The sequence below is a fragment of the Colobus angolensis genome, unplaced genomic scaffold (assembly GCF_000951035.1).
Source record: "Colobus angolensis palliatus isolate OR3802 unplaced genomic scaffold, Cang.pa_1.0 Scaffold109, whole genome shotgun sequence".
Taxonomy (NCBI): domain Eukaryota; kingdom Metazoa; phylum Chordata; class Mammalia; order Primates; family Cercopithecidae; genus Colobus; species Colobus angolensis.
The window spans coordinates 1,847,887-1,868,886 of NW_012111919.1; the positions used below are offsets into that span (position 1 = coordinate 1,847,887).

General features: G+C 39.4%; 1 protein-coding gene across 2 annotated transcripts in view; it reads left to right on the forward strand.

Annotated features, from left to right (window-relative positions):
* ASXL2 (additional sex combs like transcriptional regulator 2) overlaps positions 1-11,474 on the forward strand; it is a 159,315-nt gene extending 147,841 nt beyond the window's left edge. For both annotated transcript variants that reach the window (XM_011950426.1, XM_011950434.1), the window contains exon 13: positions 4,691-11,474. In XM_011950426.1, the coding sequence (XP_011805816.1) occupies positions 4,691-7,138 (2,448 nt within the window). In that variant the 3' untranslated portion in view covers positions 7,139-11,474. The remainder of the gene's footprint in view (positions 1-4,690) is intronic.
* Positions 11,475-21,000: the final 9,526 nt, after the last annotated feature.

Genomic DNA, 21,000 nt, shown 5'->3' on the forward strand with positions numbered 1-21,000 from the left:
CAGGATGGTCTCGATCTCCTGACCTCGTGATCCGCCCGTCTCGGCCTCCCAAAGTGCTGGGATTACAGGCTTGAGCCACCGCGCCCGGCCGAGTACAAAGATTTTTTAGTTTACTTGGCCCTTTTCTTGCTACCATAACTGACTTGATGTTCTGTGAATCAGGAACTACGTTTAGCTCCCTCCTATTAAAGGAAATATGTGTGGCTGTCCTCTGTCACTACTGGTTACTTGAGGGACACTAATAAGATGGAATAGTCTTGATAAGCTCTACTGCTTAGCATGTGATTAACTTCCAGTTAGCCGTATATTGCTGCATGTCAAATCTTCCAAATTCTTCTAGGCAGTATCTTTGACTATCTTAATATATAATGCCCTTTAAAACCCAAACACATTTTTACTTCTGATCTTAAAGGTTTATTAATACTTCGGCTTTTGCTTAATATCAGCTTGCAGTTCATTCATTTAATAAATAGTTTATTTTTCTTGCCAAGGAGTTTAAGAGCCAAGGCACTGGATATACTCATTAGGATATAAATGGAAAAATAAGTCTAGTAAAGGTACTTTTTCCCCCTTTTTATTTAACTTAGGTGAACCAAAATTAGTCCTGTCAGGAAGTATTCCTTGGAAAGATTCACTTAGTAGAACTTGACCCATTCTCATTGTATTTTTTTCGTTTTTATTTTTTTATTTTTTTTAAATGGAGTCTTGTTCTGTGGTCCAGGCTGGATTGCAGTGGCACAATCTTGGCTCACTGCAGTCTCTGCCTCCGAGGTTCAAGGGATTCTCCTGCCTCAGCAGCCTCCTGAATAGCTGGGATTACAGGCATGCACCACCATACCTGGCTAATTCTTGTAATTTTATTTTTTAGTAGAGATGGGGTTTCACCATGTTGACCAGTGGTCCCTTAGATCCTATCTCAAAAACTCCTGACCTCAAGTCATCTGTCCTCCTCTGCCTCCCAAAGTGCTGGAATTACAGGCATGGGCCACCGTCTGTACTTCTGATTACTTTTTTATTCATTGCTTGTTTTTTCCCCCACAAGATGAAGTCTTGCTCTGTCACCCAGGCTGGAGTGCAGTGACGCAGTCTCGGCTCACTGCAGCCTCCGCCTCCTGGATTCAAGGAATTCTCCTTTCTCAGCCTCTCAAGTAGCTGGGATTACAGGCGTTAAGCCACAACCCCCAACTAATTTTTGTATGTTTACAAATAATTAAAATAATTATTTGTAAAGAGGTTTCACCATGTTGGCCAGGCTGATCTTGAACTCCTGACCTCAAGATCCACCCGCCTCAGCCTCCCAAAGTGCTAGTGTTATAGGCGTGAGCCACCGCACCCAGCCAGTTCATTGCTGTTTAAGATTGGTGATTTTAGCACTTAAGAATCTATGGTTTGTTTTTTTTTCTACCATTAACATGCATTGCCAGAGATTCTGATTTTTGTTTTAATCACTTTTACTATTCTTTTTTATAAAAATATTAGAAACTCTTCTTTAATGTCATTCACAGCTTATCTCCAGACCTAAGAGCTGAGTAACTGTTTAGGTTTTGCTACAAATGTTGCTAAGACCCATCATTTCTGTTTCCTCACCTGTAAACAGGCTGGGTTACATCATATTCTGTCTGCTTTCTGCTAGTCCAGAGGGATTACACAGGAACTTTAATCCACTGTGACCAAGTTAATATAATTTTACTTTTTTCCATTCTTTTCCTTTCTTCTCCCTCAAAAAAGACTTCTCCAGAAGTGTCTTTAGTAACTCTCTTCCCTTAGACCCTATCTCAAGTACTGCTTTCTTACACAAAGCTCAATGTAATTTATAACAGAACAAAACCTTTGAAACGAAATTTAAGTAGAAAACAAAATTCACAATGTAGTAGTAGAAAACAAAATTTGCAATGTAGTATAAATGTTACAACTTAGTTACTTTTATATACGTACATATGTATATAAAAATTATATACACACACATGCACATTTTATGTTTTACATTCCATATGCGGTCAGCCCTCTGTATCAGCAAGTTCCACATCCTCAAGGTTAATTCTATATTATCAACCAACCACCTATCAAAAATATTTGGAAAAGAATACAAATGTAAAAATACAGTATAATGATTTATATAGCATTTACATTATGTTAGGTGTTATAAGTAATCTAGAGGTGACTTAAAATATATGGGAGGATATGTGGAGGTTATCTGCAAATACTATGCCATTTTATATAAAGGACTTGAGCATCCTCAGATTTTGATATCTTCCAGAGTCCTAGAACCAATCCCCCATGGATACCAAGGGATGACTGTACACTTAAAAAGAAAAGGATTGAATCTCTCTGCTCTCCCAGGGTAGGGCTTCTCAGTAAATTAAATTGTTATCAGTGCCTGGACAACTTTGAGTGGTTTTGCACTTAATGGAAGATATGATTTATTCTGCATAATCAGGTAATAGGGCTATTCACATAAGTAACTGAAACTTATTTTCAGATACTGAAACCTTTCATTTTAACCACTTTTAATGGTTCTTATTTGATTTCAACATGTTATTATTAATGATTGTGTTATTATGATACCATGTATTATGCTAGGTATAGTGTTACTCTCAAGAGTATTCTTATGTAAAGTTGTTTGTCCCTATATAAATTCCCCTAAACACCTTTCTTGTATTTACTTTTTTAGTTTTATCTTTTTTTTTCATTTTTTTCCCCTGCAGTTTCTTTCATATGATAAAAATAAAGGACAATAACGGCTGCTTTCTTACTGTAGGCAGCCTCTAAAATACTATGTGCTGAGTAAATATACTATCTAGGCTTGTTCGAATTGGATGTGAAATAGATTTAGCTCTTAGATTAAGTAGATTTCCTGATGTAAGACATATACTCTGTGACACCTGTTATAAAGTCTAACTTCGGAATTATAGAGAATCAATTTTTGAGGACTACTGACCTTTTGAGAAATTAGTATTGCAAATAATGAAAAATGTTTAGTGACTTTATTGTTCTTAATTTAAGAACATTAAGAAAAATGGCATGCATTTTCTTAGGGTTTAGTGGGTTAATTTTTTTTAATTAAATGCTTTAGAACATCTTAACAGTTATTTGCTCCTTTAAACTCAACCAGTTACTAGAAGGGTCCACATCTTGATGCATTGTTAGTAACTCTAATAGCTTTCAAAGTATTGTTCAGGACAGAAGGCAGATTTGTTTCAGACATGTTGATTTTATTGTATGAAAATCATTGGTTTTGGCCAGGCATGGTGGCTCACGCCTGTAATCCCAGCACTTTGGGAGGCCGAGGTGGATGGATCACTTGAAGTCAGGAGTTCGAGGCCATCCTGGCCAACATGGTGAAACCCCATCTCTGCTAAAAATACAAAACAATTAGCTGGACGTGGTGGCAGGCACCGGTAATCCCAGCTACTCGGGAGGCTGAGCCACAAGAATCACTTGAACCTGGGAGGCAGAGGTTACAGTGAGCTGAGATTGTGCCACTGCACTCTGGCCTGGGTGACAGAGTGAACTCTGTCTCAAAAAAAAAAAGAAGAAAATCAATGGTTTCAAACCTGATAGACATCAGAATCTCACAAGTAGCTTTTTAGTAACATTTTTTTGTTTGTTTGCTTGAGCTGGAGTCTCCCTCAGGAGTTACCGTAGGCCAGACTTTTTCAGACTAGGTGCAGTGGCTCATGCCTGTAATCCGAGCACTTTGGGAGGCCAAGGCAGGTGTATCACATGAGGTCAGGAGTTCAAGACTAGCCTGACCAACATGGTGAAACCCCATCTCTACTAAAAATACAAAAGTTAGCCAAATGTGTGGCCCACACCTGTAATCCCAGCTACTCGAGTGGCAGAGGCACAAGAATCACTTGAATCCAGGAGACTGAGATTGCAGTGAGCTGAGATCGCACCACTGCACTCCAGCCTGGGTGACAGAGCAAGACCCTGTCTAAAAAAAAAAATTTTTTTTTAATTAAAAAAAAAAAATTCCTAGGTCCTGGGGATTCTAATTTGTAGTTTTTGGGATAGGACCCAGAGCATATATATTTTTAAAAGGTTGCACAAGTAAATATAATACCAGCCAGAGATGAGAATGGCTGGTAAACATTATGTACATACTCTTTTATATCTGTGGGCATGGTGGGTGCTCCTATGCATCACACATTGTCTTCCTTCCAGTGCTGTCTAGAAGCCTGTGTAATTTGAGATAATCCAGCCCAAGTGTGTGTGTGTGTGTGTATGTAGAACAGAGAAGAGCAAGTATTTTCCCCCTGGACCTTGGTAGTAAAGCTAAGAACTAAAAGACAGTAGTGGTATGGGTGGCTGGCTTGCTTGCTTTTCTCTCCTTTCTCAAACATAAATACACTTTTAAAAAATGCAAATGCCCTAGAAAGCTTTGTATCATGATAAGCACTTGTAATAGTGACATTAGGAGGGAGTTGAGATAGGAAAAGAGGGTGGGGATTTGGGGTGAGAGTGGAAGCAGTTGTCTTTGGCACCAATAGAAAAAGTGGATGTAAGGACTCTAGAGACAAACTAGTGTTACTGTCTCTAAGGTTTGGCCTCTCGGCCATAGACCACCCATGTTTGTCACAGGTACTGTAGTGTTCGTCTGTTTTTAAAATGTGAGGGCTAATGAAGTTTTGTTATTCTTAGAAATGAAAACTAAGCTCTGTTGTTTTTTCCCCTCTACTTCTTTCAGATCCCGGTCTCCAGAATCTCCCCCATGCCGTTTCATCCATCGCAGGTCTCTCCCAGGGCTCGTTTTCCAGTCTCCATCACTAGTCCTAACAGAACAGGAGCCAGAACTCTTGCAGACATCAAAGCAAAAGCTCAACTGGTCAAAGCACAGAGGGCAGCAGCCGCCGCTGCCGCCGCAGCTGCTGCAGCCGCCTCAGTTGGAGGGACCATTCCAGGACCTGGCCCAGGGGGTGGACAGGGTCCAGGAGAGGGTGGTGAAGGGCAGACTGCTAGAGGAGGCAGTCCAGGCTCAGACAGAGTCAGTGAAACTGGAAAGGGCCCCACACTGGAACTGGCAGGAACTGGAAGCAGGGGAGGTACGAGAGAGCTTTTACCCTGTGGTCCAGAGACTCAGCCCCAGTCTGAGACCAAGACCACCCCAGGCCAGGCACAGCCTCATAGTGTCTCTGGAGCACAACTACAGCAAACCCCCCCAGTGCCTCCAACACCTGCCATCAGTGGAGCATGCACAAGTGTCCCATCACCAGCCCACATAGAGAAATTGAATAATGAAAAACTGAACCCCACCAGGGCAACAGCCACAGTGGTCTCTCTCAGCCATCCACAAGGGCCCAGTAGTTGCAGACAGGAGAAAGCACCTTCTCCAACAGGTCCTGCTCTAATCTCAGGTGCCTCACCTGTTCATTTTGCAGCTGATGGCACAGTCGAGCTCAAAGCAGGTCCTAGTAAGAATATACCTAACCCTTCAGCCTCATCAAAGACAGATGCTAGTGTGCCAGTGGCTGTAACTCCCTCCCCTTTAACATCTTTATTGACCACAGCCACTTTAGAAAAGCTTCCTGTACCACAGGTCAGTGCAACTACAGCACCTGCTGGATCAGCTCCACCCTCGAGCACTTTGCCAGCAGCTTCTAGCCTTAAAACCCCAGGAACTTCTTTAAACATGAATGGACCCACTTTAAGACCAACCTCTAGTATTCCTGCTAATAATCCTTTAGTGACTCAGCTGCTTCAAGGCAAAGATGTTCCCATGGAGCAAATTCTGCCTAAACCTCTCACCAAAGTTGAAATGAAAATGGTTCCACTGACTACTCAAGAGGAAAGGGGGATGGGAACGCTCATAGGTACCAACACAACAGAAAATAGCACCAGAGAGGAAGTTAATGAGAGACAGTCCCATCCAGCTACACAGCAGCAGCTGGGCAAAACCTTGCAAAGTAAGCAGCTCCCCCAGGTTCCAAGGCCCCTTCAGCTCTTTTCAGCTAAGGAGCTGAGGGACTCCAGCGCTGACACACACCAATACCAAGAAGGACTAAGTAAAGCAACCCAAGATCAGATCCTTCAGACTCTCATTCAGAGGGTTCGGAGGCAGAATCTTCTCTCAGTTGTGCCGCCCTCGCAGTTCAACTTCGCTCACTCAGGTTTCCAGCTGGAAGACATCTCCACAAGCCAGAGGTTCATGCTGGGTTTTGCTGGCAGAAGGACATCCAAACCTGCAATGGCAGGGCACTACTTACTGAATATTTCTACCTATGGCCGGGGCTCAGAGAGCTTTAGGAGGACCCATTCTGTAAACCCTGAAGACCGTTTTTGTCTAAGCAGCCCCACTGAAGCCTTGAAAATGGGATATACAGACTGTAAAAATGCAACAGGAGAGAGTAGCAGCAGCAAAGAAGATGACACTGATGAGGAAAGTACTGGTGATGAGCAGGAATCTGTCATGGTGAAAGAGGAGCCCCAGGTTTCCCAGAGTGCTGGCAAGGGTGACACAAGTTCAGCACCCCGCAACAGGGAAACTGTATCTACCAGTGATTGCCTAGCTAGCAAGAATGTGAAGCCTGAGATACCAGTGAATGAGCAAACCACTTTAAGTAAGGAGAATTACCTGTTCCCTAGAGGCCAGACATTTGATGAAAAGACCTTAGCCAGAGATTTAATTCAGGCAGCACAGAAGCAGATGGCTCATGCAGTGAGAGGTAAGACAATCCGTAGCAGCCCCGAGCTTTTCAATTCTTCTGTTCTTCCTCTGCCTGCAGACAGCCCCACCCACCAGCCCCTACTCCTTCCACCCCTGCAAACCCCGAAGTTGTATGGAAGCCCCACCCAGATAGGGCCAAGCTACAGAGGCATGATCAATGTCTCCACCTCATCTGACATGGACCATAACTCTGCTGTACCAGGTAGCCAGGTATCTAGCAATGTAGGTGATGTCATGTCATTTTCAGTGACTGTCACTACCATCCCTGCTAGCCAAGCTATGAATCCCAGCAGCCATGGCCAGACCATTCCTGTTCAGGCCTTCCCTGAGGAGAACAGCATAGAGGGCACGCCTTCGAAATGTTACTGCCGCTTGAAAGCCATGATCATGTGCAAAGGCTGTGGCGCTTTCTGCCATGATGATTGCATTGGCCCCTCCAAACTGTGTGTCTCCTGCCTTGTTGTTCGGTAATGAGACTAGAAAGAGATACACTGTAAAGGAGTGGGAAGGGAAGGGTTGACCAGTTGGGTTTTTTGCATCCTTTTGGAATCACAGAAATAAACAAGTAGGTTTCAGTTGTCTTCAGAGACAAATGTTACTTAATCAGGAATACAAAGTACAGATCTTTAACATTTTAGAGGAAGAGTACCTTGTATAGTAAGTCTAAGTCAAGCAAGACTTTGTGAATTTGTGACAAGTTTGCACTTACAAAATCATGTAAATATGTCACATTTTGTTTAACATTTTTCCAAGTGTTTAGGTAATAATGTGTTACTTTGAATTCAGATTTATGTTCTACTACTTGTGACTGAGAAAAGTTTAATGCCAGCATGGTAAAAGGAAGCTGTCTCCTTTCTGACATTTCCTAGGAAGCTAGGAAAAGGAAAGTGAAGGAATGGTCTAAAGAAATGGCCATTCACACTGATTTTGTCTGGACAGTCTGGCCGCAGCTTGTTCATAGATTATTCAGCCTTTGCAGGACTTGGATTCAGGGTTTTACTCAGTCCCTTTACCTTAGGTGGAATCTTAAATTGAAATTTTTGGTAAGGAATTCATTTCACAGGTAGTGTCTCAGACTCAGAAAGCCCTGACTTGGTTCTTGGCTTCCATGGTCTAGTACTGTTGCCAAGCAATCTGCTTGGAATTTATGGATCCCTGCTGTTCCCTGATCCCACCCCCTGCCCTGAGACAGTGAATGTAGTCCATGAAGGGAGTGCCTCTCTGGGAACCCCTGTGTTGTTACAGGCTGTGCAGTGCAACAGTTCCAGCAAAAATACCCTACCCCCGCACTTAGTCATTCGTGGTAACTAACAATTTTGAACTACTAATATAAAATGAACAGAAAAGTGTTAGTGATTGGGTGATTTGAACTACATCTTGTTGAGCAAGGGGAGTGAAACCACAGAAACTGTTAAATTGAACGTGAAGAACTTTGGAAAACAATTTTTACACTAGAACAAGGTCACCTCTCTTTTCCTCTTCTCTCCCAACCTATTAACCTAGTGCTTGATAGTCAGCTGTTGTTGCAGGTAGAAAAGCTCACCAATGCCACATTTGTTCATTCTGTTCAACCTGCTTTGACCTCCCAGGCATCTGAACAGGATGACATCATCTTATTATATCTTACTTTACACATACGTGTATGTGCACGCACATACACAATACAAGACACTTTTCCTGTTTTAGAAAATATAGCCCTTGTTTGGATTACTGCTGTCTGAGCACTAGAAATTTCTAATGCAAGGGGGCCTCAGTGAATGGCTAAGGGAACAACTGGAAAAGAAGGAAAATGAGCCCTAAAGGTTTTTTGGTTGGTGGTTTTAGTTTCTTTTTCTTTCTTGTTTCCTTTTTTGTTTTTAAATCCTTCTCTAGTGACTGAAGAATTTGTGAGTACATAATATTTAGGTCATGGTTAAGGAACATTAAACCTGCAGTTTAACAGAATTTTGTATTCATTGGGGATGTGTCAGTTTGCATCATTTGCATATTGATTTCAAGTCTCCTGATTTGGAATGTGTAAAGTACAAATGTTAATGCAACATAGTACAGTTGTATTTGTCCTTCATATTTAGGATATGATATTTATAAAATGCAGAACAGATTAAACTTGTTAAGTCACATTCCAGATTAGGAGAAAATAGGCAATAATCTATGTTTTGCCCCCATTCTACTACCTACCCCTGCCCACCCCACTCCCACATCACACACTCTTTAATGCTTTCCCACAGCCCCTGCTCCGCCCCATAAGAAACTCACTTCACTGTTTTTCACTTTTCACTTCTGGGTTTTTTGTGGCCCAAGGCCAATATAGGATTAATATCTGTGTTCCAGCTTCACTCAGTACAGTATGTCTGTCCATCTTTCCCCCTTTCTTCCAGCACACACACAGCTAAGAGATAAGAAGGCTGCAAGGACTGGGGATAAGGAGTATATCTTCAAGCCAAGAACCGGTAGAAAACAGAAATAATGGTTCTCCCAAACGTTCAGTACCTTGGGCAATCCAATAAGGGTTTAAAGAGATCTGTTGCTGAGTATAACTCTCCCTGCCCTACCCCTTCACTCCACCTTAGTGCCAGGGCTGAGGGCTGGTCAGCGTGCTGGAAGAGGCTGAGAGTTGTGGAATTGACTCCATGCTAAATGTCAGTTACCAATTTGGATTGATGAGAGTGATTTTTCTGCTTTACCCCTTTCCTGTCAGAAAGGTTTTCCTCTGTGCTTCCCTTAACTTAAGGATGAACAGACTGTAACTAGGAAAGGAGAGAAGGTATCAGGGATTTTTAAGTCCGTTTAGAGAGCAAACCATATTGTGCCTCTTCATCTTGACCCCGGCTCTTCTCGATAGGTCCTAAACATTGCTGTTCACCAGCTTATCTTAACAAATAATACTCAGCTAAATATTTGCATTTAGGAATACTCCTAAAACAGATATTGCCAACTAGATACACTGCCTCAATCTTGACCAGACAAGAGAACAGGTAAATTCTCTTAGTTGGGTAGTAACTTGAATACCAATCTATTTATCAGCTCGTTTCAACACAGAGGTTTCAAGTGGAAAGCCATTCATCTTAAAAGCTGAACAGAAAAATTAAAAACAAAACAAAAAAAAAACACACATTACAATCTGACCTTTTAGAAAATGAAGCAGTAGAAACAAAACCTTTAAATTATTGATATGGTACTCCAGCAGCACCTTTAAAGCAATCTTTACCTTAGTTTTTGAGTCGTTTTACCTTTCAACCCGATCTGAAAAGTTTTAATAAATGCTGAGCTGCTTCTTAGGGTATGACCTGGCATTGTTTCCAGTGACTAGTCAGGCATTATACCTGATGCATACGCCTCCCGTGCACCCCTCTCCAGCCTTCAGATGTCCTCCACTGCAGGTCACCCCAGGAGACAACATTAATAATATAGCCTCAGTCTTGTTTATAAAGATTCTAAGTTGTTTAGTAAAGAAGTCTCCCTGAATCTTAACTAATTTTGAAGAATTAGAATTCTCCATCCTATTAAACAGAAAGTAAAGCCAAATAGCCTGGAGTTGTTTGGCCTACTTCTGTTCCATAACCCCTATGCGCAAGATACTGAAGCTCTCTGTGGTATTTCGTGTAACATTTCTAAGAATAAGAGCTGGCAAATGGGAAACTTTTCTTGGGGTGGAGAGAGCATACTTATTGGGCTGTGAAAGCATACAGATGTACATGTTTTAGAGCTTATCTCAGATTTAAATAGCCAAAGGAAGACCTCATTGCCTTCCAGGTGAAGGTGCAAAGTCATACATATTAATGACCTGACAGTTAACATTCTGTTGCTTATTATTGCCTTTCTCCACCTTAGAGAGCCGTAAATAACTCTCTGGTGAAGTGATTTGCTGTAATGGGGATGAGGAGTGGGGGGGCTTCTCTGGTCATTACACTGCTTTTTATTTCTAGAACTCACTATCAGTGAGCAGTGCCAGAGTTTTCTCTTTGACCTAGAGGTTTCACATCATAGCGAGGAGGGAAAAGTCTCCCCATCTCATTACAACAGTGTGCTACGTAAGTAACTTGGCCAAGGGTAGTTTTCAGCTAAATTTATAGAATAGTCCAAAGAGACTTTGAGAAACATGGTGATAGGCAGGGGCCTTTCCTACCATGTTTCAATACCTACACACCTATTGAAAGAGAACAGTAGGTAAAACATTTCCTAAAGTTGAAGCAATAGCTTCGTAGATTCTTGGTTACTTTATTTTTTTTAATGCTTTACATTTGATACAACTATTGAAGATCAATTTTAAAAATAGCTTTCCAGTAATATATTTTAAGTAATATATATTTTAATATCTGTAAAAAGTGACAGTGGAAGACTTTGAATTTCTCATATATGGTATGTTTGATGTAGGACCTCTCTGTTAAGGCACAAATTATTTCAAAGGAAGTTACTCTAAAGACACTCAGATTATTTCAGAAAAATGCAATAAGGGGAATAGTTTTGGGGTTTATTTTTTATTTTAAAAGAAAATTGACTTATTTACCACAAGCTATTTTTTTCCCTTCTGGCTATAAGGTTTGTACAGACTGGTTTGGTAAATGCTAAACTTTTGTGTCTTTTGCCTTTTTAAAGGAATTGTTAACATTGGAATTGAGGGTATGTACAGAGAAGTTGGTGTCAACACCATTTAAAAAGTCATATTTTTTCACAAATATAGAAAATCATTTTACATAAGAATTTTAAGTATTTGCAATAAATATATGTATATAGATTGTATGTATTCCTATATTCTTATTTTTCATTTTATTATTAAGTAAAAGATCATTAAAAGTGAAAATAAAAACCTTGGAGTTTTTTGGTGAATCTTGAGGTTTGACGTACATCTGAGAGTGGCATGGGTAAGGGTCCTCAGTTACTGCCTTATACTACTATGGGATGGTTCCCACAGATTGTATGGAAGAGAGTAAAATGAGGAACTTGGTGATAAATCAGGGTAGTGTATTTCTTTTGGAATTTAAGTAAAACTGATTAAATTTTCCTTATCTGTCTGTCTCCATGTTTTCTCCCTTAATCTGTTTTGTCTCCTAACCCTCTAACATTACTGGAAAAGTGAAGAAATGCGGTGCAGCCTCTTTATTAATGTGCCCATTGTTTGCTTCTAAATCAAAGAATGGTAAGGAAATCTCTCGGGGGAAAAAAATAAGTTTTCCTTTCTCCACAGTGGTTAATTCATTAGCAGACATTTACTGCTGCCACCACTTTCCAGGCCTTAGGGGTGTGTGAAGAAATAGTCTCTTGAAGATGATAGAAAAAATTTTTTTTCCATTTCCCAGTTCTCTCAGAAGTGAGTTTCATAGCCAGTCATGTCCTTCCTGCCTGTCTAATCTGGAGAGGTCAAAGAGCTAGGAGAATAGTGTGAAGAGAAACACCTGTACCTTGATTAGGTTCTATTTCAGCTTTAACACTTGAATTTTGAACTCCCCTGTGTCAGGAAGGGTAGCTATGGAAATGAGGTCTGAGCCAGTTGGTAGGAGAGGTTGTCTATAAGCCCATACCGAGACCACTGTCTAATCCATGAGAACTCATTTTGTGGCTGCAAAGTAAATACTTGATTTTAGGATATGATAGGAGCAAAATGGTGCCTACATCGTCTTCATAAAGAAAAGTAGCCTATTTTTAAACAAGTGAATAATATATCGAATCATTGATGACCTAGAAGAAAAATTGTTAAGGTCAGATTTTCAAGAATGTATCTTGATGACCCATAAAACTGACTTTATTGTAGTTAGCTGGTTCCCATAATTGCCCAGCTGTGGTTATTTTCACTGAAAAGAAAAAATACATTTTGGAAGTTAATGTAAGGATACATTGGCTTTTTTCTTTACATTGGCTTTTTAAAAGACAGTTTTTATTTTTCAAATACTGGAATGTCAAATATCTGGGTTGTCCCAAGACGTTGGAGATAATTCAGCCTTCCAAGAGAAAAGCAGTCTAGATCTTAGCTGAAAATGTGCTGTTTCTAAAGGAAACTTCTTAAGTCTCAGGGAACATCAGCATCTTCATAATTTCCATATATAATAAGAATGAAGGTAAAATATTTAAATGTGTACAAACTAATCCATAATGACCATTTACAAAGATTGACTCCCCATTTCTGGTACATATTTATCATTATTTAGATGGGTCTCCTATCTCATGGGAAGATAAATTTATATTCAGGTGATGACATGGGTGCCTGCAAGTAGAGTTGATCTGCCCCTGAGGGAGAAAGAACAACATACCAGAAGACAAGATACCTTCAACTTGGATCCCCAGCTACCCTTTATTTACTTCACAGAGTCAAACCTGTGTTCATAGCTTCTGAGATTGCTTGACCTCAACTGGTCTTTAGAAGTCTAACTTTTTGTATACAAATCATGTTATTTACTAATTCAAATATTTGTAGAGCACCTACTGTGTGCTAAGCACTACTGAAGTGCTGCTTATGCAAAGGTAAGCAAAAATAGTCATGTAAATTGCAGAAAGGTTCTCCTAAAGTAGTGACTATACAGCATTTTTCTAGTTCTAGACTCAAGGAGTAATAATGCTACCTTTTTCCCAAGATATGTTGAAAATGTAAATGAGTTATGAAATGGAAGTGTTTGAGACACTGGACACAGCAGTGGCACATATATGAAGAAAGAAGGTCCCTAGATGAAAAAAGTGTGGAAATGAGCCATCTTAATAAAATGCACTTTTTTTGAGAACTATTGTTGGAATAGCTAAAGTTGTCTATAGAAATTTCAAGAAATCGCTAACATCTAAATTAGAAGCAGGCCAACAGCAGTCTCTGTCAGTAGTTAATTTAGGTCAGTAAGTTAGTGTTTCGTTAAACCCTTTCAAATACAGTTGGATAAATAACGCAGCTTTCCTGTCACTAGTCAAACCTAAAAGAAGCTAAAGGGACTTTTTCTTAAAACACGATTTTCATCTTATAGATGATAAGTAACTATCTCTTCATTTGGAATTGTTGCATCCCAGTTTTTCTCCATAATGGATAAAATTACTTTCATGTAATTCTGAGATGTTGTAGGAGTGGCTTTTCCTTTTTCGTCTTAAGTCACAACTGGAATTAAAAAGGACTTCAGCAGGACTCTAGCGCTTTTCAAAGAAGAATTTGGTGTATTCCACTATGTAATGTAGTTTCAACTCTGTCCAGGAACCAGGAGGATGAGTGTCCTCCATTTTCCTAATACTTGGGAACCTTTAACAATAGATTGGGTTGCTTTTGTTTTTGTTTTTCATAGAGACCATATAGACTCTACTTCCATGTAACTTTCTGCCTTAACCTAAAAAGGGATTCCCTGAAAGATCTTGTAACAGGAAGGAAAAGCGAAACCAGGAAAAGAGCCAGAAATGATCAACTTGGAGCTGGGCTGTGGCTAAATAGTGGGTTTTCCTGAAGAGTAACTTCCACCTCACTTTTCGTGCTGCTTCCAACCCAAAAGAACCTAAAGGGAATTTTTTTAAATCCTGATTTTCTTCTTAATTGTAAAACCTAGAGGATGCCTTAGGGAGAAGAAAGATAACCTGGAGTTTGGTTTTAAATGGATTTAAGTAAACTTTGAATTAAGTAGCTTATTCCATTTTTGAGATTTCCTTTTAAGATTTTAGATTCACTTAATGTAATGTTGAATTGCCATGAGTGTAACCTGTAGTTTGATTTGAGACATTCTGTGGGATAAGGAATAGTTTTCTGTTGAACTGTGGTGGCTTTTGCCACTAATCAGGATTAGTGCACCTCTGTCTGTTAAGTGAAATGGAACTTGGCTTCCTAAACACTATATTAGACCAACTTGAGTCAATACTTTTATTAAGTTTAATCAGGGATTCTCAAAATATTTAAATATTTAAGATTCAAATTAGCCCAGTTAGAAAGCAATGCATTAAGTGTTACCAAAATATCTGAAGATACTTTAGAACTATTTTACACACAGCTTATGTCTTTCCTATGGAAAGTATCATACGTAAAATTTTACATTCTTTTGAAAAACAGAATCTAATGTCTTCAGATACCTAGAGCTTGGAAATTTAATAGAGTTGGGCTTTGACCCTAAGTCAGTAGTTCTTTTCGTTTTAGATTTTCAGGCATGTTACAGTATGGAGACTTCTTCAGTAGTGACCCCAGCTTAACCTACCTATAATCACTTTGCACACATTTTAAGTTAATCAGATGCTTCCAGAGTCTTGGATTGGTTACCCTTTTGTTAGATAAGGAGACAAATTCTAGGTTGGGGCAAACATCTAAATTTGTTCTCTAATAATGTACTGATTAAAGAGCAAGTTCTCAGAGAATTCACAAAATTTCTAGAATTCGTGAGAGATCTAGAGAACATAACAAATGAAACTCTAGAAATTTGGGGAAAAAAAAAACTTAGCTGTAAGTGCTTTGACCTATTTTTTTTTTTTTAAAAACTTGTCTTAATTCTATGACTGCATCACACCCTTCACCAGCACCTAGAGAAGTCGGAATGGAAGAAATGACCCTATGTAATTCTTACTCACTTAAAATCTTTGTGCGCATAGGCCTTAGCACTTTGACAAATAAACTCTGCCTTTTAGCTCCTCACTGTCGTCTTTTTTCCTCTCACTTTTAGGCTGTTCTTTCCTTGGTCGTATAAAAACTACCTTCTTCAAAGTTGAATGTATAATGTTTCTGCACATGGACAAACCGTATTTTACTGACTCATTCTGTGTTGAATAAAGGCATACAGTTTTACTCTAGCGACTGGGCCTTTTCTTTTCCAAAGAAAGCAGACACCATGTGGAATGGCTTACCTGCTTGTTATCTAGTCCTCTGTGCACAGCTGTCCCTGGGTCCTAACTAAAGTTGGTACTACAGAGAGTGCTAATCTTGTCAGAAAACAAAGGGGGTTTAAGAATTCAACATGAACTAGACGAAGTGTGTATCTTTCAGAAATGAAAAAGGAAACCCATACTACAAAGCTGCAGTAATCACAAAGGTGTGGTCCTGGCATAAAGACAGACATATAAACCAATGGAATACAGTAGCCCAGAAATAACTGCTCACGTACATGGTCAAGTGATTTTCAACGTAAGTGCCAAGCTCAGTCAATGGGGAAGGGACAGTCTTCAACAAGTGGTGTTGGGGAAAATGTGATATCCACATGCAAAAGAACGAAGTTGGACTCTTACACAATATACAAAAATTCACTCGGGGAAAATTATAAAAGTCTTAGAAGAAAACAGAGTTTCACAATTGGATTTGACGATTCTTGAATGTTATGACAAAAGCATGTACAGCAAAAGAAAAATAGATAAACAATTTTTAAATTGTGCTTCAAAGGATGTTATCAACAGTGAAAAAGCAACCCACAGAATGGGAGAATATATTTGCAAATCATTTATCTGATAATATTGAAAACATAAAGAACTCAAAAACAAAAAATGGGCAAAAGACTGGAATTGCTCAAAGGACCTTGTACGTTGCTGGTGAAAATGTTAAATACAGCCATTGTGGATAACAGTGTAGTGGTTAAACTATACTCAAAAAATTAATTTTGTGATCCAGCAATTCCATTTCTAGGTATACACCCCAAAGAAGTGGAAGCAGGGACATGGACACATTTGTTTGTCAATGTTTTTAGCATTGTTCACAGTCATAAGGTAGAAGCAACTCAAATGTTCATTGACAGATGAATGGATAAAATATGTGTGTGAGTATATATGTATATACACAATGGAATATTAGCCTTATAAAAAAGAAAATTCTGTCATGCTACAACATGGATAAGCCTTGAAGACATGCTAAGTGAAATAGACAAAAGGACAAACATTGTATGATTCCATTTATATCAGGTATCTAGCCAAATTCTTGAAGACACTAGAATGCTGGCTATCGGGCTGGGGAGTCGGGAAAGATTGGGGAGTTAATGTTTAATGAGTACCGAGTTTCCATTGGAAAAGATGAAAAAGTTCTGGAGACGAACAGTGGTGATGGATGATGCACAACATTGTGAATGTACTTAATGCCACAGACCTGTATGTTTTAAAAATTGTTAAGTTTTATGTATATTTTACCACTTTTTTTTTTTTTTTAAGAAAACCAAGTGGATAGAGAAAACATATTTTCTTCTCTGAACAAGCTGAAAAGGCTAAATTGAAAGCAGTTTGTTTAAGGAAATAACCAGCAGAGTTAAGAAAAAGTCTAGAGAAACTAGTAGTGATGTAAAAACCAGCCATGTGTCTTCGAAGGAAGCAAGGCTCTTAGAGATCATTTTGCAGTGACTTGGAAAAGTGTCATTGAACCTAAGAAGCTGAAGCCGAAAATGGAACCAACTAGAATATCCAGTACAGTCAGGAACCCAGAATGTGGGATCCGACCCACAAGGTGGGGGATTGTGTGAGACCAGGAATTCAAGACCAGCCTAGGCAACATAGACCCCATCTCTACAAAAATAAATTATCCAGGCATGGTGGTGCACACCTATAGTCCCAGCTATCTGGGAGGCTAAGGCAGGAAGGTCTTTTCAGCCCAGGAATTCAAAGATATAGTGAACTATCACTGAGCCACTGTACTCCAGCCTGGGTGACACAGCAAGACCTTGTCTCCAATAAAAAAGTCCTTTAGCCCACACAAAGATTATAAAGACACCTAACCCCCTTTCTTTTCCTAAATGTTCTGTGGTTTAATTTTTAACAGCTAAAAGTGCAATTGATTTTGGCCCGGGCACGGTGGCTCACACCTGTAATCTCAACACTTTGGGAGTTCAAGGCGAGTGGATCACCTGAGGTCAGGAGTTCGAGACCAGCCTGGCCAATATGGTGAAACCCCATCTCTACAAAAGTACAAAAAAAAAATAGCCAGGTGTGGTGGTGGGCACCTGTGATCCCAGCTATTTAGGAGGCTGAGGCAGAAGAATCACTTGAACCTGGGAGGTGGAGGTTACAGTGCACCGAGATCACGCCGTTGCACTCCAACTTAGGCGACGAGAGCAAAACTCCATCTCAAAAAAGTATAATTGATTTTGAGCAAACTGTACATAAAGTGTACAATATGATAAATATTGCCATGTTTCACCACCACAGTCATAATGAACATACCCATCACCCACCAAAGTGTCCTGTTTCTTTGTTGTCCCTCCTGACTCTCCTTCACACCATCCCAGGCAGCCATTGATCTCTGTCACTGTAAGTTTGTATTTTATAAAATGTTATATAAATAGAATCCTACAGTATGTGCTCTTTTATTGGTTGGGGTGGGCTGGCTTCTTTCAGCTCAATTACTTTGACATTCATCTGTGTTGTCACATGTATGAATGGTTCATTCTTTTGTGTTGCTGAGTAGTAATGTATGGATATACCACAGCTCATCCATTCATCTGTTGATGAACACGAGTTATTTCTAGTCTTACGTCATTACAAAAAATCTGCTTTGCACAAGATTTCGTATGGACGTATGCTTTCATATCTCTTGGTGAACTACGTAAGAGTAGAATGACTGGATAATATGGTAGGTATATGCTTAACTTTTTAGGAAGCGGCTAAACTATTTTCCAAAGTTGTACTATTTCACATTCCCACAAACGGTATGGGAGATCTAGTCCTTCCATTTCCTCGTCAACATGGGGGTCAGTGTTTTAGCCACTTTTAACAGGTGTGTGGTGATATCTCCTTGGTGACTAATGTTGCTGAACATCTTTTCATGTGCTTATTTGCTCTCCACATATCTTTCACGAAGTGTTCATGAGTTTTTATATATGGTAAGAGATAGATCAAAGTTCTTTGCATGTTAATATCCAATTTTTCTATCACATTTAAAAAGACTATCATTTTTCCACTGAATGACTTCCACATCTCTGTTGAAAATCAGTTTTGTGTATGTGTATGTGTCTATTTTTGGACTCTTCTGGTCCACTGATATATTTGTATATCGTCGTTTGTTGTTGTTGTTTTGAGACGGAGTCTCCCTCTGTAGCCCAGGCTGGAGTGCAGTGGCACGATCTCAGCTCACTGTAGCCTCCACCTCCCAGTTTCCAGTTCAAGCAGTTCTCCTGCCTCAGCCTCCCAAATAACAGATTACAGGCACGTGCCACCATGCCCGGCTAATTTTTGTATCTTTAGTAGAGACGGGGTTTCATCGTGTTGGCCAGGCTAATCTTGAACTCCTGAACTCATGATCCCCCCACCTCAGCCTCCCAAAGTGCTGGGATTACAGGCGTGCGCCACCACACCTGGCCACATTTGTATATCTTTGAACTATCACCACATTGTCTTAATTACTGTAGCTTTTTAAATAAATCTTAAAATTAGGTAGTGTTAGTCCTCCAACTTTGTTTTTCATTTACAAAAGTGGTTAAGCTATGTTAAGTCAGTGCAACTTACCAGTTGCTACAAAAATGTGATTTTGATTGAGATGATTTTTACACAATACATCAGTTGGGGACAATTGAGATCTTAGCAATATTGTTCATCCATCTTTCTATTTGTATATACTTTAATTTCTCTAAGCAAGGTCTTACAGGTTTCAGTGAAAAGGTCTCACACATCTTTTGTGAGATTTAACCCTACATTTTAATCTTTTAAATGATACTATAAATTTTTTTAATTTCAATTTTAAAATTTAACACTCATTTTCTGAATGTTAATTGTTATAAACAATCAATTTATATTATTGTATTTATTTTGTATCCTACCTCGCTAAACTAACGTATTAGATTTACTGGCTTCTTTGAACATTCCATTGGATTTTCTATGCAGATAACAGTGTCATCTCCAAAGACATTTTTATTCTGGATAACTTTTCCCCTTCTGCCTTACTGCTCTGGCTATAACCACCAGTACTATGTTGAAAAGATGTGGAGATGGCCGGGCGCGGTGGCTCAAGCCTGTAATCCCAGCACTTTGGGAGGCCGAGACAGTGGATCACGAGGTCAGGAGATGGAGACCATCCTGGCTAACACGGTGAAACCCCGTCTCTACTAAAAAAAAAAACAAAAAACAAAAAACAAAAAAAAAGAAAAGATGTGGAGAGAGTGGGCATCCTTGTTCTTATCTTACGGAGAAAGCATTTAGTATTTCATGTTAAGTATGATGTTAGCCATAGGTTTTTTCTAGATGCCCTTTATCAGGCTGAGGAAGTTTTTGTTCTATTACCTGCTGAGAGTTTTTTACTGTTTTTTAATCAGGAAGGGTTGTTGGAATTTGTCAACTGCTTTTTCTGCATCTAGTGATATGGTTTACTTTTTCAATCTGTTAATATGATAAATGACGTGGATTGATTTCAGGATATTAAACCAGCTTTGGATTCACTGATTTTCTGTATTGGTTTTCTGTTTTCTGTTCCACTGATTTTCACTCTGATACTCATTGTGTTTCATTTATTTTGCTTACTTTAGGTTTAATTCTTCTTTGTCCAGTGTTTAATTTGGAAGCTGATGTTATTAATTTGAGGCCTTTCTTCTTTTCTAATATAGGTGCTTAGAACTATAAACTTTCCCCCAAGTACTGCTTTCACAGCGTCTCAACAATTCTCATATGCTGTTGCTTCATTTCTTTTCAGTTCAAAATGCGTTGTAAGTTCCATTTTAAAATGGTTTATTAGAATAAACTTTTTTTAAATGTGCTAAATCTCAACCCCACTTCCTGTCATTTCTGTGTATATGACAAAATGGGGAGTTCATACATAAAACACTTACTGCATATTAAGGTATAGTAACAGAAAAAGTATGTGTGTGGTTGAATCATGAGCTGAGCTAGTGCTTTTTACATGGAACACTACTTAAGAGAAGGACTGACTATGGTTCAGATTTGGGAATTTCCTGGAAAATGAACAAAGTGAGCCTGTCACTTAAGAACAACAATTGACTGGCCAGGTGCAGTGGCTCATGCCTGTAATCCCAGCACTTTGGAAGGCCGAGACAGGTGGATCACCTGAGGTCAGGAGTTCAAGACCAGCCTGGCCAACATAGCGAAACCCCATTTCTACTAAAGAGATACAAAAAATTAGCTGGGCATGGTGGCGCATGCCTGCAATCCCAGCTACTTGGGAGGCTGAGGCAGAAGAATCGCTTGAGTCCGGGAGGCGGAGGTTGCAGTGAGCCGAGATGGCGCCACTGCACTCTAGCCTGGGCAAGATTTTTTGAGACTCCGCCTCAAAAAAAAAAAAAAAAAAAAACAATTGACAGTATTTGTTGGCAATGTTAAAATTTGAGCTTTAAAGTAAAACATTGGGGGAAAATATATATCCACCCCATGAGCTTGACAGTTTCCCAACACTTTAAGACTTTTTGAGGAATCAAAAATACTGAAATTACACACACACACACAAACACACACATATGTATCTTTGATATTGTATCCCGAATCCA